Genomic DNA, 21374 nt, shown 5'->3' with positions numbered 1-21374 from the left:
ATTGCAGGGACTAATACTTAATTACAGTAAACTATTCTATAAAGCTTGAATGGACTAAATAAATATAGTTGGAGACCTTTATGTAATAAATCTTTCTTAGGGATCAAACATAAATTACAGAAGGCTCTTTTGTGCAATAGTATACTATCAAGGGCTTAACTGTAAAATTTCATTTATTGGCCAAACGGGTTCGGATTTCGGATTCTGGGTTTCAAGTTTCGGATTCCGGATTTCGAATTTCGGGTCTGAACTGGGTTTCGGATTTCGGATTCTGGATTTCGGATTTCGGGTTTCGGGTTTTGGGTTTCGGGTTTCGGGTTTTGGGTCTGAACTGGGCCCAAGTTGGGCCCACAAAGGTACTGCCCAACTGGGCCCAACCGGACTGGACTGGGCCCAAGTTGGGCCTGCAATGGATAGGGCCCAACGGGCCCAGTTTGGCCCGTGATGGGCCTCCTTCCCCAAAACCCCCCGCCACAGACAGGGGAAGGAGAGACGGAAGAGAGAGAGAGAGGGCCGGCGGGGTGGCCGGCCTGGGTGGTCGGAGGCCGTCGTCCAGTCGACGGTCAGCCGGCCATGGTGGCAGCCGGTGGCTGCTGCGGCGGCCGGCGTTGAGGAAGAACCGAGAATGGTCTCGGTGTGGGCCGATGCAGAGGAGAAAAAACATGCTATTTGGCATGGAATCAAGGCAAGAGAGGGCTTACCGGTGGTGGCAGAGGCAGTGGGAGGAAGATCTCGGCCGACGGTGCTCGATCCGGTGGTCAAGCGGCGGTGGCGGCGGTGCTATCCGAAGAGGAGGTAGATCCAGAAACCGGGGAAGGCCGTGAGGGGATTCGGACGGTACTCGGCCGGGAGAGCTCGCCGGTCACTTGGGAGGCAAGAACAGAGGGAGGAGAGGAAGAGGAAGAAGGGAGAGGAAGCGGAGGAGACGGATGAGAGGGAGGAGGGCTCAGAGGTGCTCTTACAAAGAGGAAGATAGGGGTTTTATCGCCCCATTTCAACGGCTCCCCGCCGCGATTTTCACGGCGGTGGGGCGAGATCAATGGCCTCTCTTGCGGCCGCGGGGTGGACGCGGACCCTCCGTGGTGCCTCCGCGGTGTAGCGGCGTCCTTGTGCCCGGAGATGTCGGAGGGGATCGCGTCTGCGATCCCCTGTTCTGCCCCTTCCAAAAGGGGTGTTGGGTTGAAGTCGGTTGGGGCTGCCGGCTTCAGCCCAGTATCTCACATTCTCTCCCCCTTAAAAGTCGTCCTAAGGTCGAGTGTTCGATCCTCTCTCACCCCATCAGTGGAAAAGAGAGCAATGAGGACGACAACGCATCCTGTGATGCCGGAAGCATCACGGCCGTCTGATTATCGGATGACCACAGCGCCCCTGAGCTCTTTCTTTTTTTGTAACAACTCAGGATCTCACCCAAAATGGCTAGCCGGAAGTTACTATTTGGGTTCCTTGATCCTGTATAAATACCCAAGATCTACCTAGCAAATAACCGATGTGGGACTAAACACACGCCCGCACGGGTCCTCACATACTCCCCCCGTTCAAGCCCTGACGTCCTCATCAGGCTAAGGGTTCATATCTATTCAAATCTAATCACAAACACCACGTTCGGCCCGTGGTCAGCTTCAATGGATCCGTGCTGCAATATCCCCTAGTCCACATAGGTTATGGGCCGGGTCCGCTCTGATACCATTTGTAACAACTCAGGATCTCACCCAAAATGGCTAGCCGGAAGGTATTGTTTGGGTTCCTTGATCCTGTATAAGTACCCAAGATCTACCCAGCGAATAACCGATGTGGGACTAAACACACGCCCGCACGGGTCCTCACATACTCTCCCCGTTCAAGCCCTGACGTCCTCGTCAGGCTAAGGGTTCATATCTATTCAAATCTAATCACAAACACCACGATTGGCCCGTGGTCAGCCCCAATAGATCCGTACTGCAGTGTCCCCTAGTCCACATAGGTTATGGGCCGGGTCCGCTCTGATACCATTTGTAACAACCCAGAACCTCGCCCAAAATGGCTAGCCGGAAGGTACTATTTGGGTTCCTTGATCCTGTATAAATACCCAAGATCTACCTAGCAAATAACCGATGTGGGACTAAACACACGCCCGCACAGGTCCTCACATACTCCCTCCGTTCAAGCCCTGACGTCCTCATCAGGCTAAGGGTTCATATCCATTCAAATCTAATCACAAACACCACGATCGGGCCGTGGTCAGCTCCAATGGATCCGTGCTGCAATATCCCCTAGGTTATGGGCCGGGTCCGCTCTGATACCATTTGTAACAACTCAGGATCTCACCCAAAATGGCTAGCCGGAAGGTATTGTTTGGGTTCCTTGATCCTGTATAAGTACCCAAGATCTACCCAGCGAATAACCGATGTGGGACTAAACACACGCCCGCACAGGTCCTCCCAACTTTAGTTTTAGCTGGTCATGACCAAGAAACCACTGGTTTCACTTGGTGGGTTGGGAATGCTAGACTTATCAATTTTTCTAGTAAACTACTTGGAGCTCACGCAACCCATGCTAGATTAATTGTATTCTGGGTTGGAGCAATGAACATATTTGAAGTGGCTTATTTTATACCAAAGAAACCCATGTATGAATAAGGATTGATTTTACTTCTGCACCTATCTACTTTAGGTTGGGTGGTAGGTCTGAGGGGGGTGGGATTTCTAGACACTTTTCCACACTTTGTATCTGGAATATTTCACTTAATTTTCTCTATAGTTTTAGGCTTTGGTGGTATTTATCATGCGCTTCTTAGACCTGAGACTCTTGAGGAATCTTTTTCATTTTTCGATTATGTATGGAAAGATAGAATTAAAATAACTACAATTTTGGGTATTCACTTAATTTTGTTAGGTATAGGTGCTTTTCTTCTAGTACTCAAGGCTCTTTATTTTGGGGGCGTATATGATACCTGGGCCCCTGGGGGGGGAGATGTAAGAAAAATAACCAACTTAACACTTAGCCCAAGTGTTATATTTGGTTATTTACTAAAATCTCCTTTTGGGGGAGAAGGCTGGATTGTTAGTGTGGACGATTTAGAAGATATAATTGGAGGACACGTATGGTTAGGTTCCATTTGTATACTTGGTGGAATTTGGCATATCTTAACCAAACCCTTTGCATGGGCTCGCCGTGCATTTGTATGGTCTGGAGAGGCTTACTTGTCTTATAGCTTAGGTGCTTTATCTGTTTTTGGTTTCATCGCTTGTTGTTTCGTATGGTTCAATAATACCGCTTATCCTAGTGAGTTTTACGGACCCACCGGGCCAGAAGCTTCTCAAGCTCAAGCATTTACCTTTCTAGTTAGAGACCAACGTCTTGGAGCTAACGTGGGATCCGCCCAAGGACCTACTGGTTTAGGTAAATATCTAATGCATTCCCCAACCAGGGATGTTATTTTTGGAGAAACTGTGTTTTTGGGATCTTCATGCTTCCTAGTTGGAACCCCTAAGGGGTCCCAACGGTTTGGACTTGAGTAGGCTGAAAAAAGACATACAACCTTGGCAAGAACGGCGTTCGGCAGAATATATGACTCATGCTCCTTTAGGTTCTTTAAATTCAGTGGGTGGCGTAGCTACCGAGATCAATGCAGCCAAGTATGTCTCTCCTTGAAGCGGGTTAGCGACCTCTCATTTTGTTCTAGGATTCTTCCTATTTGTGGGGCATTTGTGGCATGTGAGAAGGGTCTGTGCAGCTGCAGTAGGGTTTGAAAAAGAAATGTCTTTTATTATTATTTTTGATACTAAAAGCACATTTTTAATTTGGTTACCAAATAGTTAATAAAGTTCCATAGCATGTTAGAAATGTAGTTACCAAACAGCAAATAACTTCTTATTAAAAGTTCTACTAGCAAAAGTTGTACTTCTAAAAACACTACTACCAATGGCAATCCCAAACACAGCCTAAATCCTTATCTTTTTGCACTAGAGATGCCCTTACATTGTTTTATGTAAAAACTCTTTCCTTTATAATGTATTATAGTTTTATGTGCAGGCTTCAGTACATTGCAATCACTATTTGAAGTTTAATTTTATGATAAGCTCTTGATATTTGCTATACATATGAAGACTAGGCTTGATAAGCATTTGCTGTTAGTGCATGTAGATCCCTGCAAACTACAGAAACTGGCTGGCATGTATTCACCCCAGCTATCTACTAACAGTTGCCTACCCTCATCAATATCATACCTCATGATACATTCTAGATATTTGAAGTGCCTCCAATCTGCTTGCTTTATTGAGGTTTTAACGAGCTTGCTAGCAGATGAATCATTCACAGTCCATCCACCATATAGTCTCATGCACATTTTGTTGTTTGTATAGGCATTAAAGAGTCAGGGGCTGAATGTTGCATTGAGGTCCCGAAATGAAATAATTTCATCTTGCACAAACATCTACGTAGTGGACACATTAGGTTGGTATCTTGAAATTAATATTTTTATTCTTGGTCTTCAATTGTGTAGTAGATTATGCAATATTAAACATCGTTGCATTTTGGCTTGTTAATACGTTTTCTGCTGTGATTTGCTCATATATTACTATGTTTACTATCGTATTATTTGTTGCACAAATTTCATTCCGCAGAACCTCCACACATATTTCTTTTTTAGATACTTTCGATTTAACTCTGATATATTATCTTCTTGATAGTGGGGAACATGCAACCTAGGGTAGGATCTAAAGGCCCAATTTATGATCACGCTTTCATGAAGACTTCCTCAAAATTTGGAGATTGTGTACATAACAGCAAAATGGGATTTTAGTGGCTATTCAAAGAGATTCTAAAACCCTTGAAAACCAATGCTTAAACTAAGATTCATTAAACTAATACCAGGATCTGTATTGGTCAGCGACCGATTTAGTACGGTATCGGCTTAGTACCATACTGGAACACTATATGGTGTGGCGTGTCAGTTCCGAAGTAGCATGCCATATTTTTTTCAATTTTTTAAGCTTCAATTAATGGCAATCATTTTTTAAAAATTTTGAATGATATTAAGTGTAATTTGATGTTTCTTGATATTTTGATGTTTTATCACCTTGGTACATCCAGAATGATGCTTTTTGATGTTTTGTTTTGATGTTTCTGCAACATTTTGGCATTCTCTGAAACAATCCTATCTTAGGAAGACAAAATCTGGCAAATCTGTCATTGGATTTGCTATCAAGCTTTTGCATTAGTGACAGGCCAAATTCAAAATGTAAAGAAAAAAAGGTGGTAATCCTAGTTTTGCATGCCAGGATAAGCAATATGAAATATCCTAAAATCAATTAGATAGATATATAACATAAAATGATACAACCGATTATATGTATTTAAAGTGCACCATACATACTGATATTTAGAATCTCATTGAGTGGCAATGTCTCTTGTAGATATCTAGATCATTAGCATAATCAGAATGCACATCAACCCACCTCTCTAATCAAGCGGTGTTGTAGGTCTATGTGCTCATTCTATGAGGAACACGCTCTGGGTTATAATTAGTCTCGGATTTTTCACTGAAATTTTAGCTTTGAGAGGTGTCCTTTGACTGATAATACGACTGTGGAGGGGCCCGTCCGAATATATCGATAGTAAAATCTGACCTGTAAGATGCTCCAGGTTGCGTAGGATAGTAGCCACTAAAAGAGGATGCCTCAGATGCACTATCTATATTTGTATGGATCATAGGCGGCCTATGGCGGCGGATACTAGGATCTAGCATACGACTTGAAATCTGATACGTCTATGGATCCCACTCTACATACGAGGTCATCTGCAGCTGCATTGTGACCTAAATAACCTCAAGGAGCCCATCTCCTATTTGCAATTGTATCCTTAAGGGCTCTATCAGCTTGTGCATCATGGTTCTTATTCTGTGTGGCATATGTAAATGGAGACTCACTGGTGAATCGAAGGCCAGATAACATGGTGGCATTGTCTAAGCAACTCGATCATTTTTCTAAGAGGATATCTTGGACAAGGAGTCATGTAATGATTGAAACTAGTGACCCCTGTGGCTGTGGCTGATCGGCTGGAAGGATGCGTGGAATGTTGCGATTTGTCCATTGCCCTGCATCCACCCTAGTCTTGCTGGCTACGAAACTAGCCCGTCATGGAGACAATTCTGTCTCATCAAGCTCCATCTCCTGCTGTTGGTCACAAGCCATCTGATCATAGGATCATCCTCACCCTTAACAAAAGTATTATGGATCGGGTTCGTGTTACTTCAACTCTACTTCCTTTTGAATGCATTTCTATCTCAACCTTATATTGTAGTTAACATATACACGGTTGTTGAGATGCCTTTGTGTCAAACAATTCTTCTACTTATTGTGGATGAGGGTGAAGATGGACTAGTTGCGCTCACAGCCATTGAAAGAGATTGTCTGGGGTAGGATCCGGATGGCTAGCCACTTAAGATTTTTTTGCCGGCAAACCAAAATGAATCCACCATTCTGCTGCAAAAATGTTGAAGAAAATTACATATAAGATAGATTGTATGAGTAACTACTAAGTGCAATTTAGCTAGTAGCAAACTGCATCACACGAATCTCAAGATTTCTCCCTACATACTCCTCATCAATGATAGAACCCATGTGTGGTTATAAATAAATCTGATGATGGTTTGGGATGTCTCCACTGTCTATTGCACTATATGAATCTTTCTAATCTTCGTCAACATGAGTTCAATATAATATGCAGCATATGGGATCTAGAAAATATGGTTGTCATTCCATTAAAACTTCTTGGGGGCTTTATATTTTGGCCCATTGTTAGTGATGATTTGCACGATATTTTTTTCTATTTGATTAATCACCTTCATCAATATGAGGATGTACATGATATCGTGCACTTGATTGGAAGTTTCAATTGACTTCTGAAGAAAGTTTGGGTCCCAATATGTTAAGAAATTGATGCCTCGTATGGTATGACTGGTCCAACCATCATTCATTACCGTCAGTCTATATATGAGCCACTTGTTCTAGTATAAAGCAATCCACTTCTGTAGCTTTTCTTTGTCCGTTGTCAAGAAGCTCACCATCGATGTCCTTTAGTCTTGGAGGATCTACACTCAGAACTGACAACTTGTATGGAGGAAAATGACAACCTATAGTACGTGTTGCCTGCGCATTCGTTGGGATGTGATTAAGTAGAACCGCAGATCTAATAGCTCGCCACATATTCTTCTTCTTAAGTCAACTCTCTGTTGCTTTGAATCTTGCTGGGGAAGGCATGTGGATCTAAATCATGGATGGTGGCTCCTGGTGGAATCTCTCTAGAGGTCTTCTTAATCTTGTTGGTCCAAAGCTTCCATCGTAGATTCAACTACAGGCCACCGCTTCTACTGAACGACCTTCCTAAGTGAGGAGGTCCCTCCTGAACTATAGATATGCTCTGTTGGTCATAGAATCAAAACCTGACTCGTAGTGTGAGGGCCCAAATCATGCCCTATGGCTGGCCACCTTATCCTGGTGCCACTGATCATCCAAGTTTGCCTGAATGGCTGTCTGAATCTGGGCCTTCTTATCATATGGAGCGGAAGTCTTTTCTAACTCTCAAAAGTGATAGAAAGGTGGTTCTACCGCTCGACGGCCTACATCTGTCTTCTTTTTGTCACTTCTTCCCTTCACTGCTCTAAAATCAGTGAAGTGCTTCATCAGTTGCTGAACCTTCTGTGGGCATTTTCGGCATATACATATATCAGGATGGCCACTAGTCAAGTGCTACTTCAACCTGGTTACCCCTCCCCCTTTGAATCCTCGCATAGACAATCTCAAGTCGCTGATCATGAGATCAATTAAATCAATTAGTCAAAGAAGCAAGCCTCTAGGAATAGGAGATCGTGAGTGAGAAATGTGGCACATAATACTAATAGCCAAGGTGGATATGAGGGGATAGTGGCCAAAAAGAACAAAAGAGCGTGCTTGAGTTGGGCCACGTCACAAATCAAGGTAAGCAAGCCATTGAATTTATGGTTGATCATGAGGTTGGAAACAAAATAGATGATGTTTTTTTCCATTTATCAAATCACACAAGACAGCTAAGATTTTTTGGAGTTTCTGCAACATAATATTGCTACAAATTAGTGGTTTGATGGACAGCCATTTACATACTGCAATAATAGAGTTGTGGAGCTCTAGTATGGGAGCAATTAGATCATGTAGTGGCCAATAACAGATGGATTGTCCTCTTCCCTGAAGCATGATTGGAGCACCGACGAGGGTTTTCTTGGACCATTGCCCCTCACTGCTGCTGCAGCAACTAATTTAGTGTGCTGATCACCATCCCATTTTGAAAACTTCTAGCTTATATGGAATCATAGGAGGTGGTGATTGAGCTTGGTAGTAAATAGGGCGGGCTCTCCAACATTCAGAATTGCCTACCTCCTTAAATCAGCAAAGTTTGCTCTTAAATAATGGAATCAAGAGAATGGTGACACTATTTCATAGGATTCATGACCTTGAAGGGAAAATTGCTGCATTGCAATGGAAAGAGGTAAAATATATAATGGACTATGCATGCATACTCCAAATCTTAGGCATCCCTCATTTGTTTGATGTCTTTCATGCATGACTTATTTATATTTCTTCAAGTATATATGTTTTTTCCAAATATGATGAAATGCCTGTAGGGCATGATGCTTTTTAAGATGGCATATAAATTTGCAATTAAGTTTGATATAGTTAATTAGAACTGTCATATAGGACTTTCTAAATGCTTTGAACCTAGAGCATAAGGTTGCCCTCCTTTGTCTATCTTCAATGATACACATGGTTTTCCTTTCTGTAGGTTGGAGATTCAATTCTTCTGAAGAATCTCAAAAGGGGAAATTGCAGTTAAAAGGAGCCTATTACAGTTGGTTCCGTCCACACAAGTTATGGCTTTCATTAGAACCTATCATTTGAGTTGCACTTGTTACAGTGCTCGTGAATATGTTGATTAGACCTTATGTTTTGCCAAAATATGTTACATGATTTTTGGCTTCTGATATAACATAGATGTATGGTGTCCATAGGATAAATGCACCAACTTTACATGGATATACACATAGAGTTTTGAAGCATATCCGAGTATCTATCTTGCCAATAGCAGCAAACGAATTTAGGGCTACACATGAAAGATATTAATAGTAATTAAACTATATAGTCAATTTTTTGAATAGTCAAGTAGAAAATGTTAAAAGGGAGTATTCTTGAGGTATCTCATCTTCTATATAATAGAAGTTAGAATTGACAAGTGCTTTTCTAATGTTAAAGCCAATCTATTAGTAATTGATCAATTTATTCCCCATACTCACATTTCAACCTTTTTAAGGAATTGATTTCATACGTTAAGAAGTAGTCTCAACTATAATCATGAAATTTAGAGGATAATATTTCCCACAGCTGTGACCTTTCTGTGAGTTGTTCCTAGTTTCAAGAGAACATTTAGTGATCATTCATATTTGGTAATGTTTGATGCATACTTTGTTGCAACTTGTTGGTCGGTCATCATGGAACAAGTTGCCTATGCTTGCCAATATAATAACAGACAGGTGGAAGAAGGAGGCAGCTCAATATATTTCCCGAACTTAGGCTGATATACTGTACTGCAAATACATTTTATGCATACGGAGTGATAGGATGAGATCAGTTCTTTGAGAATAAGGCTGAAATGTCTTGGCCCATTTTTGAATATTTTGTTGGTGAATTAACTACTGCAGTTATGTGAAGCATTTGAGTTTGGAGGACAAGAGTGGGGAGATTGCAAAATTGGGACCTGATCCAAAAAGGAAATCTCCTTGGAATGGTTAAGGATAGATATAGCATGATTGATTTTCCTATGATTCACAATGAGAACATAGACAAAAGCATTGAATTTTTCCTGTGTTGTTGATGTAGGACTACATGAGGATGGCCTGTTATCTAAGCATAGATAGTTCAATCACTCATCGTATCTATCAAAGTTCATTGTCTCGGTACTAGACTCCGTACCGACACCATCCTATTACAGTGTCGGTACGATACAGCTCGGATACAACTCGGCGTACCGAGTGTCGGATACAACTCGGCGTACTAAGTGTTGGTACAGTATGATACAACATACTGGTTTGGTACCAGTATAGTACGGTACCGATCGATACTACAAACCATGTGTCATATTGTATTCATATTGGATTATTATACTTATGGGATACTTCTCACATCAGTTTCTGATACCTTTGTTAAGTATCCTATTTTTCAAAATTTGAAAAACACTTTGGATTCATCGTGGATTGCACTTTAGATACTCCCTGGATGCACTTGAAATATTCCTATTAAGGAAGGTCAATTTTGTAGTCTATCGATATTTATATTAAATTATAAAATATAGATTATGGTCTATGGAGGAAAGACTAATGTTGAGCTTGTAGAAGTTAATACTACTGTATAAAGTGTGGACTAAAGTTAAAGCTACTCTATAAAGTATGAACTATATTATTATGATAGCATATTATGCTTTATCAGTTTTCTTTTTTATACACATACATGCGTATTTTGTTGTGTATGTATGCATGTAGTATTTATAAAATAAATGCATGCATATATACATACATATCCATACATATGCGTATATATACATATATACATGTATACATTTACATACATAGCGTGTGTATTATATATTTCTTGATGTATCCTAGCCATATTGTATCGTACATTTTCAACATTTCCCTTATTGGTGTATCCATATTCCATATCTATGTCCATGCTTCACAATTGGCTATAGTTCTGGTGAGCCTAAGGGGCTACGAAAATTTGGGTTCAAGTAATTCCAATGGCTTGTTGTCTTCTTCTGATAAAAGGCAGAAAGTATGTATTTTAGGAAATGTGAGAACGCATATGTGCACGTGTTTAGTGTGTACTATATATTTCTTGATATATCCTAGCCATGTTGTATCATACATTTTCAAGCTTTCCCTAGTTGGTGTATCCATATTCCGTAACCATGTCCATGCTTCATAACGTGCTATAGTTCTGGTTAGCTTAAGGGGCTATGAAATTTTGGGTTCAAGTAATTCCAATGGCTTGTTGTCTGCTTATGATAAAAGGCAGAAAGTATGTATTTTTGTAAATGCGAGAATCTAAAAGTTTTAGAATTTTTTCAAGTTTCCTGAATAAGTAATGTCTGTAGAAATAAAAGGTTTATTGTGGTTTGAAGGCAAGGAGAAGGGGCTTAATGTTCAGTCACTGTTAGGCTTTATGATTGGATTGAGCTATTTCCTGCATCAAGAACACTGAGTCTGCATGTTAAATAATCCTAGAAATCGATGAGATTACTTATAGGACTAAATTTCAGAATTAATGACTCTAGAGTGAAGGAAAGCTGTGAGTATGTATCGAGATTGAGATATGGAGGACAGATCTATGTCTAGATTGATTCCACAATAACAGTTAAAGGAGAAGAAAATTCTTACAGTTAATCTAAGAAAAGACAACAATTTTGAGCAAGTATAAACAAAATTAAGTGTGGTAAAGTGTTGAGAAAGAAATTGAGATGAAACAATGTTTAAGTAGAGGGAATTGGGAGAAGAGGGGAAAAATAATGACAAATTAATCCTGACTTCAAGAGGACTTCTTATTTGTAACAAATGTATAACACTTTCCTAATGGCTCTCTGTAGGTGATGCCCGAAAAAATGGAGAGGAAAGACAACAACGAACACTCCAACCCCAACCAGAAATTTGATTAATAGCGGTAAACCCAAAATCCCCAAGGACCAAGAATAATGGATAGATAAAAACTCACCACCCAAAGTAATCCACCCAAGGGATACATAGTTTGATGGAAAAAAAAAACTCACCACCCAAAGGAATCCACCCTAGGGATACATAGTTCTAGTAATCACCACTCAAATACAATCTCCCTGAGATACAGAGCAAGAACAAGCTCACCACCCAAAGAAATGCCTAGAGATATAGAATACCCAAAAGAAGGAACTCGTCAAGCCAAAGGTTTAATCCTTAATTCACTCAAATTTGAAATTAAATTTTCTGAAAACATAACATAGGGCATGCCTTTATATAGGCACATTTGGAATGCTTTTTCAAGCAATTACAATCAATAATCCTAAACGTGAGGAGAAAGAAAACTACCATAAGAAAAAAAAACTATAACCAAAAATGTGAGGAAAAGCATCCTAAACTTGGGAAAAAAAGAAAAAAACACCATAAATTGGTGTTCCAAAATTTGCCTTTCCTACTATAGAAAAATTTATTTTTGGCTCCCTCGGTTGAAAAGGACTCTCCTTAAGCTTTGTGTCAAAATCACCATAGACAAAATTTCTTTTTGGCTCTCCCATTTGAAAAGGACTCTCCTTAAGCACCCGTGTCATGCTCCCCCGATTGAAAAAGACTCGTTCTCGAGTCTGTACCAGCTTCATCTTCATCTCCATGATAAGGGGACAAGTCAGATACATTAAATGTGGCTGAAACAACAATCTCCTAAAAGTTCAATCTTGTAAGCATTCTCCCCGACACGTCGCAACACCTTGAATGGACCATCAGCTCGAGGCATCAGCTTCCCATACTTTTCAGTTGAAAAATGCTCCTTCCGAAGATGAATCCATACCAAATCTCCTTCCTTGGAAGGCACCGGCTTATGATGATTATTGGTACTAGCACATACTTATCGTTTTGCTTGACAATCTTCTCTCTAATCTGCTCATGCATCTTCTTAATAGCCTTGACTCGCTCATCGGCATCTCCACTGAATGGTTGTGTTGAAGGAATAGGGGCAAAATCCAAGGGGCTAATTGGATTAAGGCCATACACTGCTTCAAAAGGACTACAACCAGTAGTTTGACTTGCAGAACAGTTGTAGGCAAACTCCGCCTGAGCTAACACAAGATCCCACTGACAAATGTTTTTACCTACAAGACTCCCCAATAAATTTTCCAAGCTTCGATTAACAACTTCAGTTTGACTATCAATTTGAGGATGATGAGACGTGCTGAAAAGTAACTTCATTCCAAGTTTTTTCCATAAAGGGTGCCAAGACTCATAAACTTGGTATCTCAATCCGAGACAATCGTTTTTGGCATGCCATAAAGTCGCACAATTTTCTGAAAGTATAAGTCAACTACATGTGAAGCATCCACAGTTTGCTACATGGAATAAAATGCGCCATCTTCGAAAAACGATCAATAACGACCATGATAGAATCCTTGTTTCTTTGTGTCCGTGACAGCCCCATCACAAAGTCAATGCTAACTTTCTCCCATGGTAAATTTGGAACTGGTAATGGGGTATACAAGCCTGTGTTTTGCCCATGACTCTTGGCTATGTGACAAGTCTTGCATCGCTCCAAGTGCCTCATAATTTCTCGCTCCATTCTAGGCCAATAGAAATGAGACGCCACCAACAATAGAGTTTTATCTCGCTCAAAATGTCCAGCTAGGTCACCTCCATGAGCTTCTAAAATAATTGCCTCCCGCAATAAGCATTGAGGAATGCATAACCGATTGTCTTTAAAAAGAAATCCTCCTGCGAGACAAAATGATTAAATGGCCCTTTCATGCATTCAGTTAGAATAGTATCGAAATACGGATTATCTTGATACAGCTTCTTAAGAACTTTAAAGCCTAAGACCTTCACTTGCATAGTAGATAGTAAGGAATATTTTCGACTTAGTGCGTTGGCCACCTTATTCTGAAGTCCGGACTTATGCTTAACGGTGAATGACAAGGTCTATAAAAATTTCACCCGCTCAGCATGTTGTTGGTTCAGCTTGTGCTACCAATTGATGTATTTCAGTGCTTCATGATCAGAAAAGAGAACAAATTTCTTGGGCAAAAGATTATGGCTCCAGTGAGCCAAGGCTCGCATGATAGCATAGAATTTCTTGTCATAAACAGAGCATCGTCTCCGAGACTCACTCAACTCCTCGCTGAAATAGGCAATAGGCTTACCTTCTTGACTAAGGACAGCACCAATCCCCACATTAGAAGCATCACAATCTACTTCAAATGGTCTTCAAAATTCGGCAATGCTAACAGAGGAGCTTCAGTTACCTTCCTCTTCAAAACCTCAAAACTCTTCTGAACTTTTTTAGTCCACATAAAGACTCTCCCTTTCAAACAATCAATGATAGGAGAAATAATAGTACTGAAATTTTTCATAAATCGACGATAAAATGAAGCTAACCCATGAAAACTTCGGATATCATGAATAGACTTCGGAACAAGCCCTCTTGTGATCGCCTCCACCTTGCTTGGATCCATCTTGATTCCATCACTTCCACAAAGCCTAAAAAGATAAGGCTAGTAGTGCAAAAGTGACACTTCTTCAAGTTCGCATACAACTTTTGCTCCCGAAGCTTCTCAAAAACTTGAGAAGATGCATCAAGTGTTGATCAATGTGCTTGTTGTACATTAAAATATCGTCAAAGTAAATCACAACAAACAAACTAATAAAAGGTTTAAACACATGATTTATAAGGCGCATAAAAGTGCTTGGAGCATTTGACAATTCGAATGGCATAACCATCCACTCATACAATCAATCTCTTGTCTTGAATGCAATCTTCCACTGGTCTCCCAGCCTCATTCGGATCTGATGATAACCACTCCTAAGATCAATCTTCGAAAATATAGAAGCACCATGTAATTGATCAAGTAGCTCATCAAGACGTGGAATTGAAAACCGATACTTGATTGTGATTTTGTTCATTGCTATACTATCAACACACATACGCCAAGAACCATCCTTTTTAGGCACGAGAAGAGCTGGAACCGCAAATTAACTCATGCTTTCCCTCATTAACCCTTTAGCAATCAACTCGTCTACTTGCTTTTGTAACTCTTCTTGCTCCTTAGGAATCATCCTATATGCTACCTTGTTTGGGATACTAGCACCGGGTATGAAGTCAATGCAATGTTGTCTCTCTCATAGATGGTAGTCCAGGGGGAATTTCATTGAAAACAATGTCCTCATTCTCCTCTAGAATAACAAGGGCATAGGTTCTATGAGATTCCGCTATGGCCTTTTTAATTTTAGTCTTGGACAAAAGATTATTTTTCTCCTCTTTAGAAGACTTGGGACTACTCTCGATCTTAGTAGGCCCTAACACAATCTTCACCCCATCCTTCACAAAGGAATACATATTTTTGAACCCATCATGTATCACTTTTCTATCATATTGCCACGAACGACCAAGTAATAAGTGACAAGCATCCATAGGTATAACATCACAAAGTAACTCACCGGGATATCTCTTGCCAATAAAAAATTGAACAAGGCAACGCTTGTGAACCTTTACCTCATTACCCTTGCAAAGCCAAGAAAGCTTATATAGTTGAGGATGATCTTCTATTTTGAGCTTCAATTTCTCCACCATTGATGCTGCCACGACATTCTCACAGCTCCTCCGTCAATAATCACATAGCAGACTTTGCCATGGGAAGTACATCGTGATGGAAGATGTTGCGAAGCCACTCGTTATCTTCTACTTGTGCTGCGCCTCAAGCTCCTACAAATTTCTTCTTGATCGGCATAAACCACTTTCTCTTCTTCTACCTCCTCATCATATGTTCGCTCACCCAAATCTTCGACTTCACCTTCGTCTTCCTCCACAAGAGAAATAATTTTACGGTTAGGACAATCAGATGCAATATGGCCTATACCTTAGCATTTGAAGCACCAACAACCGGTAGGAGCAAGGGAATGACTAGAACCAACTGCTGAACTTTTTGTCTTTGAAGAAATTTTTCACAAAGACACCTTGGTGAAATTAATCTTAGACGGTCCGGCATTCCCCCAGTTAAAAAGGAGTGCCACGACTTGTAGGGCGAAAAACTTTCCTACGCGGCTCCTTCAATTGCTTCTCCACCTTTGCTGCAAGCTTGCACACATCGTTAAAAGTCCAATAAGGTTGCAATTGTACCACGTCACAAATTTCACCACGTAACCCGCCAAGATAACGAGCTATGGTTTGTTCCTCGAGCTCCTCAACATCACACAGCAACATTAGATACTCCAATTCAGCAATGCAATCTTCCATAGAAAAATCTTTTTGCTTAAAATTATGAAACTTGAGAAAAGCATCTTGTCTGTAATTATCTGGAAGAAATTTCTGTCTTAGCGTCTTTCTTATCTTTTTCCATGCCACAATTCGTCTTTTTCCTTCACATATCCTGTACTTCTTGAGATCCTCCAACTGGATAGAGGCGTGTTTCTTCAACTTGATGGCTACAATTTTCACCTTGCGATCTTCTAGTATATCTTTGTATTCAAAGGCACGCTCCATCGTATGCAGCCAATCAATGAACTCATCAAGATGCGCCCTTCCTTCAAAATCAGGAATATCAACTTTGATGTCGAACTCTCATTGAAACTCGCAACTCCTTCAGGGAACGATTAGATGTCGGGCTATGATCACGATGAAAAAAATTGGTCTCTTCTTCCTCATCATGTGAATCTTCTTCCTCTGATTCATGATTTGGGATATTATGTCTCAAAGTTTGAAGACACGCCGAATTTTGTTGAAGCCGCTGCACTTCTCTCCACAATTCGTCATTCGTAGCATCACAAAAATTCCGCTCGTGGTTTGGTCCTTCAACTTCCTGCCTCTTCCACCACGGCCGCCATGAGGCTCCAATACTAAATCTGACGTCGAGAAAAAAAATAAAACGGGGAAGACTAACACAACAGGCAAACCAGAACCACCCAGGAATCTGAGAATAATAGTAAACCCAAATTTCCAAGGACAAAAACAATGGATAGATAAAAACTCACCACCTAAAGAAATCCACCCAAGGAATATAGAGTTTGATAAAAAAACTCACCACCCAAAGAAATCTCTCCTAGGGATACAGAGTTCTAGTGATCACCACTCAAAGAAAATCTTTCTGAGATACAAAGCAAGAACATGCTCACCACCCAAAGAAACGCCTAGAGACACAATCACCCAAAAGAAGAAACTCGTCAAGCCAAAGGCTTAATCCTTAATTCACTCAAACTTGAAATTAAATTCTCTGAAAATATAACATAGGGCATGCCTTTATATAGGTACGTTTGGAATGCTTTTTCAAGCAATTACAATCAATAATCCTAAACGTGGGGAGAAAAAAAAACCATAAGAAATAAGATCATAACCAAAAACGTGAGAAAAAGCATCCTAAACTTAGAAAAAAAGAAAAAACACCATAAATAGGCGTTCCAAAATTTGCCTTTGCTTAGGCATAAACCAAAAATAAATTGCCATAGAAAGAATTTCTTTTTGGCTCTCCTGGTTGAAAAGGACTCTCCTTAAGCACCTATGTCAAAATCACTATAGACAAAATTTCTTTTTGGCTTCCCTGGTTGGAAAGAACTCTCCTTGCACTCCCGTGTCAGTAGGACTTTTCATTGCCTTTCCAAGACATTTTACAATTAATATAGGAATCTTAAAATTGGAAAGTGAAAGACCTAAATAAATTGGCAAAGACCCCTACATTTTCCAACTTATTTGACTTAAGTTAAGATTCCTACAAACTATGATCTAGTTTATCTAAGGTAAGCCTAGCATAGCAGCCACTTATTAAATCCAATTAAGACTCTTAAAAGAAAGAAAAGGAGTGCTGGTGTGCATAATTCAAATCCACCTTCTCCAAAAAGTTGTTTTAAGATTCTTCTGACAGTTGGATATAGGCAACATTAATTTTCTCAAGTGGGCGCAAAAGCAGCTCTTATTTATTATCTACTTCTCTCCTAAACTAGATTGTAACAGAAAAACACAAAAAAGAAAGAAGACACTAGAGAGGAAGGTTGGCTAGATTAGCAACATAAAATCATGGTCATTAGATATGGAATTGACTGGCAAGTTCTCCAAAGAAGTTGCCGGTAGAGGTAAGACCCTAACCTCCTGATCGTCAGAACCTTTCATTGCATGTGGTCTTGATCTGGACACTTTCCTGCCTGATTCTATGCCATTATGTCCTCCTTTTCTCCAGATCAATCAGTCATTGAGTGATATAGTTTCTTCAACATAGAAGTTTTTGACACGTGGCATGGTGTGCCATTCAGGTAGCAAATGCATTCTCTGGTAATGTGGTGTTGGAGGCTGGGTTTGTGTTTGAGGAGATTGAAGTAGTTAGTTTAGTAATATAATTTTTTGCATTTGTTTGTGTAGGTCCCGATAAGGTGATTTTTTTTTGGCAGAAGTTTGAGTTGGTAGATATACATTTTATGTGTAACCAAAGTATAACAAACCCAATCAGTTTGTCTTTTACGAATTTTAGTAAATGCTATGTTTTGATTGTCCCATCTATTTCTGATAGTCAAGGATCATGGTTGAGGGTGGAGGTTTATGTGAATGTACCACTTGATGGACTAAGCTCCCCAGATTTGAGTTGCAATTATCATTTTATATGCTTTCTGTATCGTTGGATTGTGTACCCCAAACTGAACAAGTTGTTTGTTTTAAGCTATAGGCTATATATCATGAGCTTCAGAAGATGCAGAGTGTGAAGTTGGGATTTGCCCATTGAATATTATGGGACATGGTATATAATGGCCCACTGACTCATCATAGCATCTGAAAGAAATATATAGTCCCACTCTCATGTTTCACATGATTTATTTGATAAACTATATACATTGATGCAATTTAAAAAAAATTACTGATCGAATATTTTATAGTATCTTATCAATTATTGTCCGATAATGGCTGCTTTAATGATACAGGTGAACTAAGAATGCTCTATAGGGTTACCCCAATAGCTGTGATTGGAGGTTCCTTTTTACCTGGTTTAGCTGGACACAATCTTTCTGAAGCTGCTGCAGCTGGTTGTGCTGTATTGACAGGTAAAGCACATGTAAAGCATACATGCGCGACAACAATGGCGCGCTCTTCTATATGTTGGATCCATGATGCTCCTTTCTATGCTTTGACCAACTTTCAGGTCCTTATGTTGGACATTTCTCCAATATGTTAGTGGAAATGCTACAATCAGATCGTTTGTCAATTATGCAGGTGAGGGGGGTCCATTTTTCTTTGTTAATAATCTGCATGTGTCAAGTCCAGACCAAGGTTCTAGGTGCACTGAAATGGTCCTCGCTTAATAACTCCGTTAAGTTGTTATGGTCGTTGATTTTTCCAGCTGTGAACCTTGTAACTTGAGGAAGCTTGAGTTTTTTTTAACCTAGTCACATCAAATTGTTATGTTGATCTGCTAATTCCATGTAAGATGAGCTGCTGCAACTTTAGACTGCATGCTGTTCATCTGTTGTTGAAATACAAAACGTGGCATGCGAATATAGTCATAATAGTGGAATTACCAATTTTACTATGACTCTTTTTTTGTAGTCTCTGCTACAAGCGTCACATGCTTAAGGCATCAAAGCTGATTGCTTTCAATTTTTCGATACATTCAGATTTTTCCTTGAAAATTTGATCAAAGGTTGCTTACTATTCCTTTGTATTAAATATTTCACCTCTTTACAGGTGGGAGGAAATATTGAATTAGTAGAAGCACTCAAACAGCTGCTCGGTGAGGTCAAAGTTTTAAAAGCACGACAAGAGGCTGCAAGACGAGCATTTTTCAGCTGTTTCGAATGGGGTTGTGCACCGAGTGTGGAATCTTGTTAGTAACTTTGTTCTCGAAATAGCCCACCGAAAACTAGATGGAGGATGATCTTGGCCCAAATCTGAAAGTGACTCCTGACATGAGGACTCTGATTCATCTTATTTGAAGGCTATTCTCTCTGATCTATCTACAATTCTGTAGCGTCGGAATCCGATATACAGATGTAGCAAAGTACTTATATATATTTGCCTGTCAATTGGTGCTGACAACCAGCTCCTTCAGCCTACCATTTTGTGCACGCCATTTTACCCAGTTTTGATTTCTTTGCTGCCGTCCATGTACAATAGTGAGAACTCTTTTCTTATCTTCTCTTCGTACTGTTTATGTTATGTCCGGCGGTGGTTGTAAGAGGGGGTGCACGCGCATGTGTTAATATGTGCACATGTTCATGGGTGGATGTGGATGCTAGTATGCTACTACACATGGTGGAAAAAGGATACTAGTGCCATATTCCGAAAAAATCAGAAACCTACGTTGGCATGATCCACACCATTCATCACAAGTCAAGACATCAATGAACAAGTCTTTTTATGTGCAACAGTAAGAACTCTTTTTCCTACTTCATGTTCTCTTTGTCCTGTCTATGTTGTATGCGGGATGTGGGTTTAGCAGGGTATCGTGCGCGCGCATGCGCGCGCATGCGCGCGCATGCGCGCGCATGTGTTTTATGTGCAGCCCGGGGTTGGCATATTCAGATATAATAGAAATCTTAGTCGGTACCATACATACCATTCATCACAGTACAAGACATAAAAACAAGATTCAACTATTCTTTGCACTTATACGATTTTATATTTAGAAATAGAACATTTTCTTTTATCAAGCTATAATTTTAGTATGAGAATACTCATAATTTCTACATAGGAATACTCGGCAAATGGGATCCATTATGCTGAACCAAAATAGTTGGAAAAGACTAGATTGTGATTGTAACTTGTTTTGATTTGCAAATGTCTCAAGATGTCTACAGCAAGATAAAGAGTGCGAATCATCTTGTCCATTCTTAACATAAGAAAGCTTGTGTGTTGGAATGTTAAAGCCATGCCAACAGAAGTCGTGTATGCATGTTCGTAAGTTTTGTACTTAATATTTATATTTTGTATTGCTAGTGAGCTCAGGTGGTTTTTCTGAACCTCAGCCGTCTCTATAACCTTATTTTCTCTTTTGCGAAGGCTAATGGCACCATACAATTACACACTTGGGTCTAAGAGCTCATGGTTGGGTGGAACTTAGGTGTAGTTGGGTTGAATCAAATTGGATGATGCTCGGCTTTTTAAGCATCTGCGGTTCAGAGTAGACCCATCCTTGACCGTTTGGTTGGTATAGGAAAACCAGTCTAAATGACATTATAATGTTATTAGCCATTTTAAGTATACAAAATCAACTAACCTATGCATATAGAAACATGTATGCGAATAACAATTGTTATTTCTTCTTTACAGTATTTGTTTAATTCAAATAAATATTATGTTCAATGAGTAAAAAATTGGCAATCAAATTGCTATTTATATTAGTTTCTATTCTAGAGACCAATGATAGCCATTATTGTAGTACTATAATTTTATTTTTCCAAAATACAATCAAAAGTTTTCATAGACAAGCAATAGTTGTAAAGTTGTTGAAAATGACCACACGGAAGAATAGGAGATGTTGGCATTAAATAACTAAGGTTACAATGTTTAGTTCCTATAAAGGGGTCAAAGATACTAAATTTTTGTTTTTTTTCTCTTTAAGAGAGAGATTAATTCTTGGGATGCATAATCTAAGATTTGAATCTAAAAGTCTTG

The 21374-nt window shown here is 39.8% G+C and overlaps 1 protein-coding gene across 1 annotated transcript in view; it reads left to right on the top strand.

Moving 5' to 3' along the window:
• The window catches only part of LOC103696405 (probable 3-deoxy-D-manno-octulosonic acid transferase, mitochondrial), a 54079-nt gene extending 33933 nt beyond the window's left edge, over positions 1–20146 (top strand). The window contains 5 exon segments of the mRNA XM_039129871.1: positions 4341–4431; positions 18686–18805; positions 18904–18974; positions 19446–19538; positions 19540–20146. Coding sequence (XP_038985799.1) covers positions 4341–4431; positions 18686–18805; positions 18904–18974; positions 19446–19538; positions 19540–19635 — 471 coding nt within the window. The 3' untranslated portion in view covers positions 19636–20146.
• Positions 20147–21374: the final 1228 nt, after the last annotated feature.

This window comes from Phoenix dactylifera, chromosome 9 (genome assembly GCF_009389715.1).
Source record: "Phoenix dactylifera cultivar Barhee BC4 chromosome 9, palm_55x_up_171113_PBpolish2nd_filt_p, whole genome shotgun sequence".
In the NCBI taxonomy this organism is placed as follows: domain Eukaryota; kingdom Viridiplantae; phylum Streptophyta; class Magnoliopsida; order Arecales; family Arecaceae; genus Phoenix; species Phoenix dactylifera.
Note: the sequence above shows the minus strand (reverse complement) of the source record. Positions and strands in the feature narration are given on the sequence as shown.